Below are 18733 nucleotides of genomic sequence, written 5' to 3' on the forward strand. Positions count from 1 at the left end.
TTCCATTGCATATTCTTGCCTTCTTTGTTGAAGATTAATGGACTATATAATCGTGGGCTTATTTCTGGAGTCTCTATTCTGTTCCACTGATCGATGTACCTATTTTTGTGCCAGTACCATACTGCTTTGATTACTACAGCTTGGTAGTATATCTTGAAATCTGGGATTGTGATACCTCTAGTTTTGTTCTTCTTTTTCAAGACTGCTTTGGCTATTTGGGTTTTTTTGCGGTTCCATACAAATTTTAGGATTGTCTGTTCTAGATCTGTGAAAAATGCTCGTGGTATTTTGATAGGGATCGCATTAAATCTGTAGATTGCTTTGGATAGTTTGAACATTTAAACAATATTTGTTCTTCCAATCCATTAGCACAGAATATCTTTCCATTTCTTTGTGTCATCTTCAATTTCCTTCATGAATGAGTTTTCAGAGTACAGGTCTTTCACCTCCTTGGTTATTTCTAGGTATTCTATTATTCTTGGTGCCACTGTAAATAGGGCTGTTTTCTTAATTTCTTTCTGCTACTTCATTATTCGAGTATGGAAATGTAATGGATTTCTATATATTGATTTTGTATCCTGAGACCTCACTGAGAGTTAGAGGATTTTTATCATGAATGGATATTATACTCTGTCAAATGTTTTATCTACATCTATTGAAATGATCATATGATTTTTATCCCCTCTCTTGTTGATGTGATGTATCATGTTGATTGATTTACAAATATTAAACCACTCTTGCATCCTGGGAATGAATCCCACTTGATTGTGGTGAATGATTTTTTTAATGGATGTGATTTACTAGTATTTTATTGAGTGTTTTTGCATCTATGTTCAGCAGAGATACTGGTCTGTAACTCTTTTTTTGTAGTGATTTTATCTGGTTTTGGCATCAGGATAATGCTGTCCTCATAGAATGAACTTGGAAGCCTTCTTTTCTCTTCTACTTTTTGGAATAGTTTGAGAAGAATAGGTATTCACTCTTCTTTAAATGTTTGGTAGAATTTACCTGTGAAGCTGTCTGGTCCTGGACTTTTGTTTGTTGGAAGGTTTTGATTACTGATTCGATGTCATTGCTGGTAATCAATCTGTTCAAACTTTCTATTTCTTCTTGATTCAGTTTTGGTAGTTTATATGCTTTTAGGAATTTATACATTTCTCCTACTTTGTCCAGTTTGTTGGCATATAATTTTTCACAATAGTCTCTTATAATCCTTTGTATTTCTGTGGTGTCAGTAGTTAGTTCTTCTCTTTCATTTCTGATTTTGAATCCTCTCTCTCTCTCTCTCTCTCTCTCTCTCACATGAATCTGGCTAAAGGTTTATTAATTTTGTTGATCTTTTCAAAGAACCAGCTCCTGGTTTCATTGATCTGTTCTATTGCTTTTTGTTTCTATTTCATGTATGTCCTGCTCTATTCTTTATTATTTCCTTCCTTCTACTGGTTTTGGGTTTTGTTTGTTCTTTTTCTAGCTTCTTTAGGTGTAAGATTAGGTTGTTTGAGATTTTTCTTGCTTCTTGAGGTAGGCTCTATTGCTCTAAACTTCCCTCTTAGAATAGCTTTTGCTGCATCCTGAGGATTTTGGACCATGGTGCTTTCATTTTCATTTACTTCCATGTATTTTTTCATTTCTGCTCTGATTTCTTGGCTGACCCATTCACTGTTTAGTAGCATGTTATTTAATCTCCATGTACTTGTGTTCTTTCCTGATTTTTTCTTGTGGTTGATTTCTAGTTTCACAGTGTTGTGATCAGAAAAGATGCATGGATGGGGTGCCTGGGTGGCTCAGTTGGTTGAGCGTCTGACTTCAGCTCAGGTCATGATCTTGCAGACTGTGAGTTCGAGCCCCATGTCGGGCTCTGTGCTGACAGCTCAGAGCCTGGAGCCTGCTTCGGATTCTGTGTCTCCCTCTTTCTTTGTCCCTCCCCTGCTCATGCTCTGTCTCTCTTTCTCTCTCTCTCTGGTGAAAATAAATAAACATTAAAAAAATTAAAAAAAAAGAAAAGAAAAGATGCATGGTATGATGTCAGTCTTTTTGAATTTGCTGAAGTGGCCTAATATGTGACCTATTCCAGGGAATGTTTCATGTGCACTTGAAAAGAATGTGCACTCTGCTGTTTAGGATGGAATGTTTTGAATACATTTGTTAGACGCATCTGGTCCAATATGTCCTTCAAAGCCACTTTTTCCTCGTTGATTTTCTATTTGGTTGATGTATCCACTGATGAAAGTGGGGTGTTAAAGCCCCCTAATGTTATTGGATTACTATCAATTATTTCCTTTATATTTGCTTTTAGCTGCTTTATGCATATGGGTGCTTTCATGTTGGGTGCATAAATATTTGCAATTATTATGTATTCTTGTTCCCTTTATTATCATATAGTATCCTTCTTTGTCTCTTGTTACAGTCTTTGTTTTAAAGTCTATTTTGTTTTATATAAGTATTGCTACTCCAGCTTTCTTTTCACTTCCATTTGCATGATACATGCATTTCCATCCCTTCACTTTCAATCTGCATGTGTCTTTAGGTCTAAAATGACTCTCCTGTAGGCAGCATTTAGATGGGTCTTGCTTTTTTGTCCATTCCATCACCCTATATCTTTTGATTAGAACGTGGTCCATTTACATTCAAAGTAATTATTGATAGGTATGTACTTGTTGCCATTTTGTTGCATGTTTTATGGTTGTTTTAGTAGATGTTTAGTATGGTTGTTTTAGTAAATGTTACCATTTATATGTAACATCTTATGCATATAGCAGTCTTTTTAAGTTGACAGCTGCTTAAGTGTGAACCTATTATAAAAACACCAAATTTTTACTCCTCTCCTTTCCACATTTTAGGAATATTGTGTCATACATTACATCCTTTTGTGAATCCTTTGACTGATTTTTATGGATATACTTAATTTTACTGCTTTTGTGCTTTCTACTTTTCTCACTCCTGCTTTTAGTCTTTCCATTCCACTCAAAGAGACCCCCCCTTTAACATTTCTTGTAGGGCTGGTGTAGTGATGATGAATTCTTCTAACTTTTGTTTGTCTGGGAAATTCTTTGTCTCTCCTTCTATTATGAATGATAGCCTTGCTGGATAGAATATTCTTGGTTGCATGTTTTTTTCTTTTAGCACTTTGAATATATAATGCCACTCCCTTCTAACCTGCAAAGCTTATGCTGAAAAATCAGCTCATTTCCCTTCTATGTAACTGTTTCCTTTTCTGTTGCTTTTAAAGCCAATAAATAAATATTGTGTATTTATCACTACTTTTTGCCATCTTAATTACCATGTGCCTTGCTGTGGACCTCCTTGGGTTGATTTTATTGTGGGCTCTCTGTGCCTCCTGGATCTGGATTTGTTTCCTTCTGCCCCCTTTTCTCTTTCTTCCTTTTCTGGGGTCCCTATTGTGTGGAAGTTATGCTTGATGGTGTAGCTGAGTTCCCTTAGTCTGTTTTCATTTTTTATTATTATTTTTCTCTCCCCTGTTCTCTTGGTTGGTTTCCATTACTGTGTCCTCCAGGTCACTGATCCATTCTTCTGCTTCCTCTAGCCTACTATTTATTCCATCTAGTGTATTTTTAATTTCAATTATTGAGTTATGTATTTCTGATTGGTTCTCTTTAAATGTTTTTTATTTCTTTGTTGAGGGTCTTACTGAGGTCCTCCACTCTTAAGTCCAGTAAGTATCTTTACTTAAAATTCTCTATCAGGCACATTACTTATCTCCACTTTATTTAGCTCTTTTGTGATTTTGTCCTGTTCTTTTATTTGGGATGTATTCCTCTGTCTCTTCATTTTGTCTAACTCTCTGTGCTTTTTCCCATGTGTTGGGAAAGTCAGTTACATCTTCTGCTCTTGAAAGTAGTGGCCTTATGAAGAAGAGGTCCTATAGTGCCCTGCAAAAGAATGTCCCCTGTTCACCAGAACCTGGTGCTTCAGAGGTGTCTCCTACGTCTGCTTTGTACAATCTACTGTTGTGGCTGAGCTGTGTTTGCCTTTAGTCCAGTCATCTGCAATGGTTCTCTTTGTTGTGGGCAGGATTTGGTCCCTGTGTTGTTAGCGGGCCAGTCTGGGGGCCGCCTTGGCTTGAGTTGAGTCAGACTAGGTGTTTGCCAGAGATGCAGTAGCACTGAACTGCTGGGCACTTTCTCTGTGTTGTCCCCTGAGAAACTTTCATTGGTGGTCAAGGCCTACAGTCAGACTCGATATCTGACCCCAGCCTATTGCTGGGGCCACAGTCAGACTGCTGTGTGGTTATCCTCCCCTCTCCCCAGGGCAGGAGTCACTTTGGAGTGGTGTTGGCCCCTTTCGAGGCCGCTTGCACAGTGCCAGGCTTGAGGTACCACTTTGGATGGGCTCTGGCCAAGGGTGTATTGGAAGGGGGCAGGTCTATAGGAGACTGCAGGTGGAGGGCATATGGTGCCAGCAAGGTCTGCATCCATCCACTACAGGAGGGGAGAGGCAGCCACCCAGGATACCTCCTGCCCAGGCCAGGATGGAGGGGGCATGTTTGTAGAAGCACGTGGGGATGGGGCATACTGCTCACAAGCTAGGTGGAGAGTGCTGGTGTTGCACTAGTTCCTGCAGGTGTCTGTGTATCTAGGCTGTGGGGTGGGGGATGGGAAATGGCACCTGCCTGCTCTTGTGGTCTTGGAAAGGTCTCCAAAAGATCCCTGCCCCTCCAGCACATGTTCTGACACTAGTAAACAAATCTTCCCCGGATATCCCGTATATCCCGGGAATTTTTCGAACTGCTGCTTCTATGTTGTGTATCAGTAGGACTGTTTGTTGTGCTGTCTCTTTAAGGGTGGGAACTCCGTTTCCTCTAGCCCTCTGGCTCTTCCAGAGCCACACCCGCTGGTTTTTAAAGTTTATTTATTTTGAGAGACAGAGAGTGTAAGCAGGGGAGGGGCAGAGAGAGAGGGAGAGAGAGAATCCCAAGCAGGCTCTATGCCATGTGGGGCTCAATCCTACTAACTGTGAGTTCATGACCTGAGCCGAAATCAGGAGTCGGACGCTTAACCGACTGAGCCACCCAGGTACTCTATGCCCGCTGGTTTTTAAATTTACAGATGTTAAGGCCCACTGATTGTAAGAACTCAGAGTTAGGCCCCTCTGGTTTTCAAAGCCAAATGTTATAGAGATTCATCTCCTAGTGTGGGGCCTCCATGCCTGGGTGCCTGGCATGGGGGTCTGCTCCTCTCCTCTCCCATGGACAGTCCCACAGGTTTGTTCATCTCCCAACCTGTCTCTGCCCTTCCAACCCTCTTCAGTGTAGTCTCTTTTTTACATTTAGTTGTGGATAATCTGTCCTGCCAGTCTTCAGGTTGTTTTCTGGGTTATTTACACTGATGTGGGTGTTGTCTACTTGTATCCATGAGACAAGGTGAACTTAGAATCTTCCTACTCCACCATATTCCCTTTCTCAAACTAATATTAATGAGCTACTAAAATTATTATTTTTTAGAAAATAATCTATACATAGGTTTATTTAATCAATGCATGAACTACTACCCAAAGCCAAAAGATAAGGTTCCCATTTCAATTAGATATTTCAACTCAATAATCTCTAAAGAACTTCAGATTTTCCCATCTTATAAAGCAGGTGTTGACAATTTTCTGAAAAGGCTTACATAGTAAATATTTTAGGCTTTGCAAGCCTTACAGTCTCTGTTGCAACTACTCAAAGCAGCCATAGACAATATGTAAAGAAATGAGTATAGCTATGTTCCAATGAAGCTTTCTTTATGGACAATATTTGAATTTCATGTAGTTTCCACATGTCATGAAATATTAGTCTTTGATTTCTTCCCCCAACCATTTAAAAATTCAGAAATCATTCTTAGCTTGTGGAAAAATAAATAACAGGCAGCAGGCCAGATGTGGCCCATGTGCCATAGGTTTGCCAACACCTGCTCCAGAATAATCCCTTAAAAATCTAGTCACCTTAAGGGGCACCTGGGTGGCTCAGTCAGTTAAGTGTCCAACTTGAGCTTGGGTCATGATCTCAGGGTTCATGGGTTCAAGCCCCATATTGGGCTCTCTGCTGTCAGCACAGAGACTGCTTCAGATCCTCTGTCCTGATCTCTTTCTGCTCCTCCTCTACTCACTCTCTCAAAAAAATAAACATTAAAAAAAATCTAGTTACCTTAAAATTTCAAATTGTTACTTCCCAGAGATTAACGTGATTATTCAAATCTTCATCAGTAACTTCTTTTAGATCAGCTGGTTTCCACTTTGGTCTCTGGTCTTTATCTAGGAAAACTGCCCTAACACCTTCATGAAAGCCATGGCTTCCCACACAAGCTTGACTCAACTGATATTCCAGAGTTAATACTTCCTGCAAGGTCTTTGAAGACCCCTCCATGAGCTGCCTTAGTGTGAAATTTAGGGATGCTGGAGACATTTTATTAATTACCTTCAACTGTTCTAAGGCAAAAGATGGACTACCTTGCTGTAAATTTTCAATAACCTGTTCCACACTATTGGCCAAGAACCAACTGTTTATTTTGTCCATGTGGTCCTCAAGGATAAAAGACTTGTCTTGATCAGTCTTGGACTTTGTATGGTAACCTCTAAGACATCTGCAATATTTTCTTTTGGAGGAGATTTTAGGGCTAACAAATCTTCTAACACGCCAACTTTTCAGAATCCACAAAATGCGTCGCAATTCCTGCTGTGTATGTATCTCTTCCCTTCAGCCTGAATCCTGTTAATGCAAGGAAGTAACCAAGTTTTCCTTGAAGTCATGGCAAGAAAGAACCTCCACCCACATCAGGGAATAGTCCAAACAGCAATTGGTGAATCGCTATTAAATTGCTATTTCCGGCATCGCAAAGAGAGACTTTTCAGTAGCCGCTTGGAATTGCCCATGAACTGAGAGACCAACTCCCCCACCCCCTGTGATGCCACGAATAAGTGCAACATATGGTTTCTGGCAAGAATCAATGGATTGCTCAGCATATATTTTTCTCTAAAGAAATCTTGAGCTGTCTTCTGGTTTGCCTTACCACCTTCTGAGATCACTCTGATATCACCCCAGCACAGAAAGCCTTTCCACTATAATAAATGGAATAATCATTATAATCATTATAAATAATGATCAGGACAGTTTCGGGATCTTGTTCCCAATTCCTTAGCTGTGGATAAATTTGCCACATCATATTAAGATTCAGTGCATTTAGGAACTTTGGCCTGTTTAGCGTGATCACTCCTGCACGACGTTTTCTTTCCAATTGTACTTTTCCTACTGCATCCGTGTGCCTAGACATTCTAACCCTAGAGGCTGGAGGTCCAAGATCAAGGCACCTGCAGATTCAGTCTCATGAAGTCCCTCTTCCTGGTTCACAAAAGGCGGTCTTCTCGCTGTGTCCTCCCAAAAGTTTCAGTATGATATTAGCCCTTTTGGATGAATTAAACCTGGACCTGAGCCTCCACACCTCCCGCAGCCCCATGGCGAAGACACTCACGAGCCTAAAGTCTAAAATTATTTTAAATGTTTGTAAGGGGACTACTGTAATAATCATATATAAATGTACATGTCCCATTGATACTAGGTACAATACATGAATACATAATATAGGATTAGGTGAGGTCCTGCTGAATGCTTTATAAAGTAGAAATATATGGTTTGAATAAAATTGTATTAGTCCTTTATACTCCATAAAGGATAATTTTATAGAGAGACGATTTCCAATATTAACAGAAAATTGCAAAGCCATTCATGAATACTGATTTAAATCCCAGATCCAGAAAATCAAGAGCTTAGTCTCCCCACCAGATAGAAACTGCATACATAAAAGTTAAGACAGGCCTTTGGGCTGAACACACAAGTCATGACCGGGGATAATTCTAATATACGACTAAAAGAGAATGTTTACCAGAGAATTAGGAAACTTCATCTTCAATTTTGGAAGCACTTGGACGATTTCATCAAATTCTATGAAAGTGAAGGACACGGTTGTCACCATTCCTGCTGTTTGAACACTCCAATTCCGATCTAGAGATTCCAGCGCTCCTGAGCCATAGAGGGAAAGTGTGTCCCCGTCCACTTCCACAAGGTGTGTGTCTGTGACAGATAAACCTTGTAAAGCGCTGGTAAGTCCTGAGTCCAGAGACCTGGAAAATGCAACACACAATTTTATTTTATTTTTTAAAAATTTTTTTTAACGTTTATTTATTTTTGAAACAGAGAGAGACAGAACATGAACAGGAGAGGGGCAGAGAGAGAGGGAGACACAGATTCTGAAACGGGCTCCAGGCTCTGAGCCGTCAGCACAGAGCCTGATGCGGGTCTCGAACTCACAGACCGTGAGATCATGACCTGAGCCGAAGTCAGACGCTTAACCGACCGAGCCACCCAGGCACCCCAGCAACACACAATTTTAAATGAAAGTCTTATCATGCAAAGTAAAGAAGAGCCAATGAAAATCTGTTGGAAAAGGTATGTGAACTTGGAAATTTTATGTTCATTTTTCGTTGTTTCAATAATTAAACCCAGAGCACCAAAGACTTTCAAAAGAATATCTAGAAGTTTTGCATTCTTCTGGTTATATATTTTAATTCAAAAAGAGGCACAAGTGAATAAAAAATAACACTTTAAACCCAAATTATTTATATCAGTTAAAGATAACTGACATCTTATCGAGTTTTAAAACAATTGATTTAGTATATCACGGATATCTTTTCACGTTAGAACAAGTACGTTTTCCTAATCTAGAAAGTATCCCACTGTGCGGCTGGGAAAAAAACCCCACATTTTACAGAACACTTTTTCTATATTAAGAACCATATAATATAAAAATATATTTATAAAACACCTGGGAAGACACATAATTACTGCTAACAATAGTTTACCTCTCAGAAGTTAGATTAAGGAGTAAGTTTGACTTTCTACTTTTGAATACCTCAATGCTGTTTGAAAATTTGTAACTGTATACTAAAATTATAAGCAGTAAAATTAATGACAATATCCTCCCCATTTTGAAATTAAAAATGATGAAAAACAATCCACTATTTAATATCTGTGTGTATATATATATATACATATATATGTATTTTATGTGTATATATATATGTATTTTATACATATAAAATATATATAATAAAAAATAAAAATTAATAATAAAAAAATATATATTTTATGTGTATATATATATGTATTTTATATGTATATATATGTATTTTATGTGTATCATACATATACACATATGTATGATACACATAAAATCACTTCACGTACTCTACTGAATATGAGAATTGTTACTATGTCCAAAGCAGGAGCCACATTTTCTGTAGAAGGGACCCAAATGTTAGCCAGAGAAGACAAGAAGTAGCTCAATCCAATTCAAATTTTTGGATTTGTGAATAGAGATGTAACTATTTATTTTACCCAATCTCAAAAGTCAAACAACGCTTGGCTTTTGTTCCATGTGTTTTCATTCTGCTATTTTTTGTTCTCAGGCAGTATTTATTTGCCCCTGCTAATATTAGTATTTTGCCTTCCTTTGTGCTCCTATTAACTTCTGTATACTCCTCCAATATATCATTACTCATACTATATCATAATTATATGGTTATAATTTGCCTTCTTGATCAGTGAATTCTTTGAAGCTAAAGACAATTTTCTCATCTTTGGGGCCCGGCAGCGGGTGTTGTACCGTGTATATTGAATAAATGAATTATTAAAGATCTTCACATTTGATAATGCTGACATGGGAGGGGAAGACTAACAAATGATTAACCTTGTTGGCTTATTATATTTTATTGGACTTATGTGTACTTTTTCAGAGGCACCAGTTAACTTGTAACACATCTGTGTCTATAGTAACAAGCTGGGTAATAACATCAGTCAATTCTAAGTGAATATACAAGCTAGAAATACAAAGAGGCTTAATTTCTGCCACTCTGGTCCTTGAAACAACGATTATTATATGACAGCAGTAAGACATTCAATAAGCAGTAGTATGTGAATAATCTTAGATGATAAATCCTATAAAGGTAAGGGATGATAACAGAACAAAAACCAGATGGAGTTAAGAGCTCCTTACATTGTGCTTTGTGTGATAGCTTTGGGCTGAGCTATGTAAAGCATACAATCATTTCTGGAATAAGGAAAGGAAAGGAGTTGTATTTCACTGCCACTAAAATACAGAAGGCTTGCTGTAAAGAGTGCATACCCCTGTTACAGCACTTACCACGCTGCATGGCAATTAGCTGCTTACTTGCCTGTCTCTCTTACCAAACACCGTGATTCTTGAAGGCTCCAACTTTGTCACATTAGTAGCTCTATCAACGAACGCAGCTCCTAGCACATGTTGTGGTCAATAAATATCTCTTGCATGAATTAATGAAGTGAGACAATTAAAAAATTTTAATGACTATCTATTGAATCTTATGAAGGATGTTCTGACTATAAGGTGTGATTTGAGCAAAGGGGCAGAATCAGTGATGCTGATACAGAATAAGGGTTAGCAGGTTTTCTTGGGTGAGGCAAAGGCAAATACTGAAGAAGTAAGGGCAAGGCAAGAAAAAAAAACCCAGCAAACTAGTTAGTTAATGTCATGATGCCTACATTAATGCCACAATACCCAGCAAACTGAGTTCATTTTAATGTAAAAATGATGGGGAATCTGACGTATATACCATAAACATGAATAAATCCTTTGAAAAGCAGTATTATTCTCTGTTGTATATTTGGAAGTGTTTTGACTTTCTTTTCTTTTCCATATGGTTAAAAGTTAAAGAACATAAGCTCCAAGATAAGTCTTGCATCAGAAAGGAATTATTTATTTTGTATAAAGATTTGTCAAGCAAACTGTTGGGAAAATAAGTGAAATAATTAATAAGTGTAGACTCAGCAAAACAGCAATATGGTTACAAAAGAAAGGAGAAGTAAGTTCCAACTTCTATAGGTCTCACGTGGGCATTCTGTTAAAAAACAAATGGCAACTTTTCTGTGCTACATAAAGGTTCATCCTTGTCAACAGAAAATGTGGCACCTGTTAAACAGGTCATAGAATTATCTAACCCACTTCAGTTATTATCTGAATGAGGCTTGAACTTAGCCTCAAACTCTGGCCAATGTAGAGTAGAGGAATCTGTTCTTTGGGGAATAGGTTTTTTTTTAATGATGTGCATAAAAAATGACTTGGAAAATTTGCTAAAAACGTTTACACATTGGGGATTGTTCTTCCAGCTTTCCTTGTATGCTTGGCAGGCATGTCCCCAGCTTTAGTCACACATACATACATACATACATATTATTTCACTTGTTCATTCATTCATTTATTCATCAAACATTTACTGAAAGCCCACTTATATATAGGGCACTGTGCTAAGGATTTGGGCATAGGCAACTAACTCATCTGTATTGATAAAAACAGTCAGTATAGAGATCATGGACGTGTGTTGAATATATCAAAACTTTCCTCACTTTCATTGGCCTCTAGTCCCAGAAATAGAACTGCTCTAATCATACTCTGGAATTAATTTAATAAACCCATGAAATATAATTTCTAAAATTAGAAATATAATTTCTAATTTCTAAACCTCAACTTCTCATTAAACAAATAGGTTTATTTGCCAAGCTTACTATGTGTCAGGTATTATGATAGGCACTGGGGATATAAAGATCAATTAAGATGTACTTGCCCTTACCATATATGAAAGACCCACAGCTAAAATCATCCTCTAGGGGAAAAACTAAGAGCTTTCCTCCTAGGGTCAGGAGCACAACAGGGATAACCACTCTCACCACCATGGTTCAACATAGTACTAGAAGTCCTAGCCTCAGCAATCAGACAATAAAAAGAAATAAAAGACATCCACACTTGCAAGGAGGAAGGCAAACTTTCACTCATCCCAGTGACATGATACTCTACATGGAAAACACAAAAGACTCCACCAAAAAACTGCTAGAGCTGATACATGAATTCAGCAAAGTCACAGGATATAAAATCCATGTACAGAAATCAGTTGCATTTCTATACACCAATAAATAAGCAGCAGAAAGAGAAATCAAGGAATTGATCCCATTTACAATTAAACCAAAACCGTAAGATACCTAGGAATAAACCTAACCAAAGAGGTAAAAGATCTGTACACTGAAAATTATAGATAGCTTATGAAAGAAATTAAAGATGACACAAACAAATGGAGAAACATTCCATGCTTATGGATTAGAAGAACAAATATTATTAAGATGTCTATACAGCCCAAAGCAATCTACACATTCAATGCAATCCCTGTCAAAATTACACCAGCATTCTTCATCACAGAGCTAGAACAAACAATTCTAAAACTTGTATGGAACTAGAAAAAGACCATGAATAGCCAAAGTAATGTTGAAAAAGAAAACCAAAGCAGGAAGCATCACAAATCCGGACTTCAAGCTATATTACAAAGCTGTAAGCATCAAGACAGTATGGTACCAGCATAAAAACAGACACAAAAATCAATGCAACAGAACAGAGAACCTAGAAATGGACCCACAAATGTATGGCCAACTAATCTTTGACAAAGCAGGAAAGAATATCAAATGGAAAAAAAGACAGTCTCTTCAGCAAATGGTGCTGGAAAAACTGGACAGCAACATGCAGAAAAATGAAACTGGACCACTTCTTCCACAATACATAAAAATAAATTCAAAACGGATGACAGACCTAAATGTGAGACAGGAAACTATCAAAATCATACAGGAGAAAACAGGCAGCAACCTCTTTAAACTCAGCTGCAGCAACTTCTTACTAGATATGTCTCCAGAGGCAAGAGAAACAAAAGCAAAAAATGAACTATTGGGACCTCATCAAAATAGAAAGCTTCTGCACAGCGAAGGAAACAATCAACAAAACTAAAAGGCAACCAACAGAATGGGAGAAGGTATTTGCAAAAGACATATCGCATAAAGGGTTAGCATTCAAAATCTATGAAGAACATATCAAACTCAACACCCAAAAAGCAAATAACCCAGTGAAGAAATGAGCAGAAGACATGAATAGACACTTTTCCAAAGAAGACATCCAGAAGGCCAACCGACACACGAAAAGATGCTCAACATCACTCATCATCAGAGAAATACAAATCAAAACTACAATTAGGTATCACCTCACACCTGTCAGAATGGCTAAAATGAACAACTCAGGAAACAACAGATGTTGGTGAGGATGCAGAGAAAGGGGAACACTTTTGCACTGTTGGTGGAAATGCAAACTGGTGCAGCCACTCTGGAAAACAGTATGGAGGTTCATCAAAAAATTAAAAATAGAATTACCCTATGACCCAGCAATTATACTACTATGTATTTATCCTAAGGATACAAAAATGCTGACTTGAAGGGTACAATGCACCCCAATGTTTATAGCATCGTTATCAATACTAGGCAAGCCATGGAAAGAGCCAAATGTCCATCGACTGGTGAATGGAAAAAGAAGATGTATACATATATACAATGAAATATTAGTCAGCAATCAAAAAGAATGAAATCTTGCCATTTGCAATAACATGGATGGAACTAGAGTGTATTATGCTATGTAAAATAAGTCACTCAGAGAAAGACAAATATCATATGATTTCACTCATATGTGGAATTTAAGAAATACAGATAAACATAGGGGAAGGGACAGAAAAATAAGATAAAAAGAGGGAAGCAAACCATAAGAAACTCTTAAGTACAGAGAAAAAAGTGAGGGTTGTTGGTAGGGTGCTGGGTGGGGTACTGGGTTAAATGGGTGATGGACATTAAGGAGTGTACTTGCTGGGATGAGCACGGTGTGTTATATGTAAGTAATGAATCACTGAATTCTATTCCTGAAATCAATATTACACTATATGTTAACTAACTTGGATTTAAATTTTAAAAAATGAAAGAAGAAAAAGAGAAGACAAAAATCATGATTTCACAAATATGTGGAATTTAAGAAACACGACAAACATAGGGAAGGAAAAATAAGATAAAAACAGAGAGGGAAAGGGGCACCTGGGTGGGTCAGTCGGTTAAGCATCCAACTTTGTCTTAGGTCATGATCTCACAGTTTGTGAGCTCAAGGGCTGCATTGGGCTCTGTGCTGACAGCTCTGAGTCTGCTTCAGATTCTGTGTCCCCCTCTCTCTCTGCCCCTCCCCTGCTTGTGCTCTGTCTCTATCTCTCAAAAATAAATAAATGCTAAAAAAATTAGAAAAAAAAAAAACAAAACCAGAGACGGAGACAAACCATAAGAGACTCTTAAATACAGAGAACACACTGAGGGTTTCTGGAGGGGAGGTTGGTGGGGGATGGGCTCAATGGGTGATGGGCATTAAGGAGGGCACTTGTGGGGATGAGCACTGGGTGTTATACGGCAGTGATGAATCACTGGGTTCTACTCCTGAAACCAATACTACACTGTATGTTAACTAACTTGAGTTTAAACAAATAAATTTTTTAAAAAGACTAAGAAAAAAAAAAGACCTATTAGTCTTTAAAGAGCTCCCAATATGAATGGTGGGTAAAGAACAAGACAAATATATACATTAATTGTAATACAATGTACTTATTTTCATATAATGAGTATTTAAAAGATATGCTATGAGAACACAGAAGAAGGAATTCTTCTAGTAGGGAGAAGTCAGTTTTCAAAAGAAGGTAACATTTGAACGGGTCCTTGAAAGATGAATAGTAGAATTTCACCAGAAATAGAAGGAGGAAGCACACACAGGTAAGAAAAACTAAATGAAAAAAGGCATAGAAGCCTAATTATATATAACATATTCAGGTAAGAAATTCTGATAAGGCTACAACACTGAATGAAACATATTGGAGTCATAGCTGAAGATGAATCTGAAAAGTCAGATTTTATCCTATAGAGGTTGAGGAGCAGAAAAAGTCATAAAATATCAAAACAGAAAGGTAATAGGACCATATTCGATGCATATTTTTTTTTTTAAATGTTTATTTATTTTTGAGACAGAGAGAGACAGAGCATGAACAGGGGAGGGTCAGAGAAAGAGACACACACAGAATCTGAAACAGGCTCCAGGCTCTGAGCGGTCAGCACAGAGCCCGACGCGGGGCTTGAACTCACGGACCGCGAGATCATGACCTGAGCTGAAGTCGGCGCTTAACCAATTGAGCCACCCAGGCGCCCCTCGATGCATATTTTTGAGCCCCTCCAATGTGACACGTATGGAGCTAGGCACTGGTGCCACAAAGACGAGCAAGACATTTCTCGATCCTCAAGGATCTACCTCAGACCAATAAGTTGGTCAACCTTGTGGAAGATGTAGCAGAGAGAGGCTGAATGTTGGGAGAATAGTAGGAAAACCAGTGCAATAGTGTTGACTAGATCATATAAGGGCATAACAAAAAGGAGGGCATGGTGCCCTGGAAATGGAATTGGCAAGAAGGCCAGACAGACCTTAGTTCAAATCCTAGGTCTGCCACTGGCAAACAGATGATTTGGGGAGCAAGTTATCTAGTTTCTTTGTAGTTGCAGCTCCTAATGTGTAAATGGTGATTACAATACATATTTTTTCAAAGTTGTTAAGAGACTAGAAATATTCTAAATCCTATCTAATGCTTAGTTCAATACATTATAGTGATTATTATTAATAAAAGAAGGGAACATAGATATAACAGATGTTTAAGAGAAAATAAAAGTAGAACTTAGTGACTGATTACAGGGAATAAAGGAGAAGAATGAATAAATGTGACTCAAATTTTTAGAGTAGATGACTGGATCAAGTGGTCTAGTGTTCTACCCCTGTCTAGTCTAAATTAGCACTCTGAGAAGTGTGGCGTTTTTCTGCGAAGGATCCATGTTTTAAAATTTGTTTTCCCATGAAGCCCAATACATTTCCATGTGTATTTCCCCCCTCAAATATTATTTATAGAACAGCAGGCAGTCTGCCATCAAATAGGAATTCTCTTCAAGACCTTCACACTCACGTGGTTAATTACATGTATAAATGCTTATTTAATCAACTTGATCTTTCTATGAGTCAGAAAAGGCATATTCTATGCCTTCTTGATTAGTATAGGACTCTAAGAAACGAGAGTGTAATTAACTTAATGCAATAAAGTAATGAGTCCCTAAAAGCCAGGCTAAATAAAGAATATACTCTTAAATGCCTGAATGGGCAAAAAAAGAATATTTCAGAGGATTACGGAGTTTTTTGGTTTGTTTAAAAAAATCTTTAGGCTTTCTATAACAGGCTAGAACAGAAAGACTTAAAATATTTCGGAAGATTCTTTTCCCAATGAAAAAGTGGTGCTGATTCCTATAATAATGTATTTTATGAATTTCTATTACAACATTCATAGGTGTAGAAATTCATTTTATGCATTATATTTTATTATGGTAGTGTTGGCTAAAGTACCACAGTGTTCATAGACAGGAAATGACCAAAAATAAACCAGCTTCACTGTATGCATCCAATGTAAGCAAAGAAAACATTACACCAAGTACTTTCCCATTTCTGGCACGGAAAAGAAACCTGCAATATGTCATTTTACTATAGAGCTGTCCCAAGTACAGTGAAACAGTGAAATCATTAATGGGATATACCAAAGTTTTACAGAATTTCTTCTCTTTATGTGCCTGTAATTTTTTCATGGATACTTGTTTCCAGGCATTTAGTTACACACCCATAAGCCAAAGGTCACAGAAACTCTAACACAAGAATTAGCCACTTTTCTGGCATTATGAAATACTAAAGACTATAAATGGGATTGTTAAAAATGGAAAAACTTATGTAGCATTAAAAAACAAATTGGAACCCTAAGGAAGGGACTCTCTGACCCTCTAGCTTTCTACCGTCAGAAAGAGCCAGGCTTATATCATTCCAGAAAGATGAAATTAAATTATATTTTTAAAGACTTACAGAGAATATAGTAACACAACTTCTAAAATTTAAAACATTTTACTGTGTACTTTCAGATAAACCAGCACAGAGACTGGACACATGTGTTTGAAATCTCCCTCTAAAAGCCCATTAAAGCAGTTGAACTGGTATAAACCCACAACAAGTACAATAGTTGGGGGGAGGGGGAGGGACAATCTGCTGTAGGAAGTTTCAGAAAACTTCTGGAAACTGTAAAGAATGTTGAGTGATGAAGAAAAACAAAAAAAGTCATTGCTTCGAATACATACAAACTGGAGACAAGAACAAAGATGTAGGCCAAACTGCTCAGAAGGCTCTGGAAAGGAAAGAACAGTAGATATGATAGAAGATGGGTGTAGAAGTAAGACTGAAGATCTGTAAAAGGATCCTACCACCTACTTCTCTCACTGCCTATAAAACAGTCAGGCTGAGCGGCATCACAGATGAGTGGGAAAAGGAAAGAATTCTCATTAAATAGGAGTAGGGCAATTGGCCATTCCCATATGGGAAAAACAAACAAATTGGACCTCTGTCTCAAACTTAAAAATCAATTCCAAGTGTAATAAAAACCAAAATACGAAGGGCCAAATTTTCAGCTTTAGGAAGACACAATGGGAGAATATTTATATAATCTCAGTGTAGTAAAGGATATTTTTCCTTAAACACAATCCAAATGGGTAAACCACAAAAGAAAAGGTATATAAGTTGGTATCTTCCAAAATACAAATGTTGTTTAAAGGCAAAGACATATCTGAGATTGCTTGGGGGGAAGCAAAGAGTGAAAAGAAGGCCCCGGACCAAAATCTGAGTAACTCTACCATCTATAGGTTGAGAGGACAGGAAGTACTTGAGGATATTAGAAAGACACATAAGGCTAGAAAAGGCTACTAGTAATATGATGTAAAATAATAAATTGTAAACAATGGTCCAAAAGGAAATATTAAGACTGAATTAGGTCAGGAAGATAGCAGGCTTCAAGAAGAATAAAGTCTACTCACTAGATAAATGAGAAGTTCAAAGAAATTTGAATGTAGTAAAGGCAGCACAAATTTCTTCATTTAGTAAACAATAATAAATAAATAAATAAACAAATAAAAGATAGAAAATCAGAAACTCCAGATAAAAACAATCTTTAGAAGCTACCAATTGACAATGAGGGGTGCCTGGGTGGCTCAGTCGGTTAAGCGTCCGACTTCGGCTCAGGTCATGATCTCACGGTTCGTGGGTTCAAGCCCTGCGTCGGGCTCTGGGCTGACAGCTCAGAGTCTGGACCCCGCTTCGGATTCTGTGTCTCCCTCTGTCTGCCCCTCCACTGCTTGCACTCTGTCTCTTGCATCATCTCAAAAATAAATAAACATTAAAAAAAAAACAAAAAACAAAAACAAAAAACCAAACTATGTATGGGGTGCCTGGGTGGCTCAGTCAGTTAAGCATCTGACTTCAGCTCAGGTCATGATCTCACGGTACGTGAGTTCGAGCCCCGCATCAGGCTCTGTGCTGACAGCTCAGAGCCTGGAGCCTGCTTCTGATTCTGTGTCTCCCTCTCTCTCTGCCCCTCCCCCGTTCATGCTCTGTCTCTCTCTGTCTCAAAAATAAATAAACATTAAAAAAAAAATTTTAAAAAAACCTATATAAGAAGGCATGGCTCAAATGTGAGGCAAACTAGAGTGTGGCATGGCTTTGAACACATTTTGAAGTGTGATGAAGCGGGGGACTATTTGCATTTGATGCTAAGATTATTTTCCTTGAATGGTTTAGGAAGCAGAAAATGAGATTTACAGTACACTACTTAATGCTCAAGTAAAAAATAGTTACATAATCGCAGAAATGTAAACACTGCTTACTAGTTTTCAATCTTTTTTATTGAAATTTTTAATTGTTTA

General features: G+C 37.7%; 1 protein-coding gene and 1 pseudogene across 6 annotated transcripts in view; both read right to left on the reverse strand.

Moving 5' to 3' along the window:
* LRRC49 (leucine rich repeat containing 49) overlaps window positions 1-18733 on the reverse strand; it is a 148758-nt gene that overhangs the window by 21510 nt on the left and 108515 nt on the right. For all 6 annotated transcript variants that reach the window (XM_019441610.2, XM_019441609.2, XM_053888903.1 and 3 more), the window contains one exon: window positions 7875-8112. In XM_019441610.2, the coding sequence (XP_019297155.1) occupies window positions 7875-8112 (238 nt within the window). The remainder of the gene's footprint in view (window positions 1-7874; window positions 8113-18733) is intronic.
* LOC109262746 (3-hydroxyisobutyryl-CoA hydrolase, mitochondrial-like) lies at window positions 5815-7777 on the reverse strand (annotated as a pseudogene).

This window comes from Panthera pardus, unplaced genomic scaffold (assembly GCF_024362965.1).
Source record: "Panthera pardus isolate Hobbes unplaced genomic scaffold, ASM2436296v1 HiC_scaffold_24, whole genome shotgun sequence".
In the NCBI taxonomy this organism is placed as follows: Eukaryota; Metazoa; Chordata; class Mammalia; order Carnivora; family Felidae; genus Panthera; species Panthera pardus.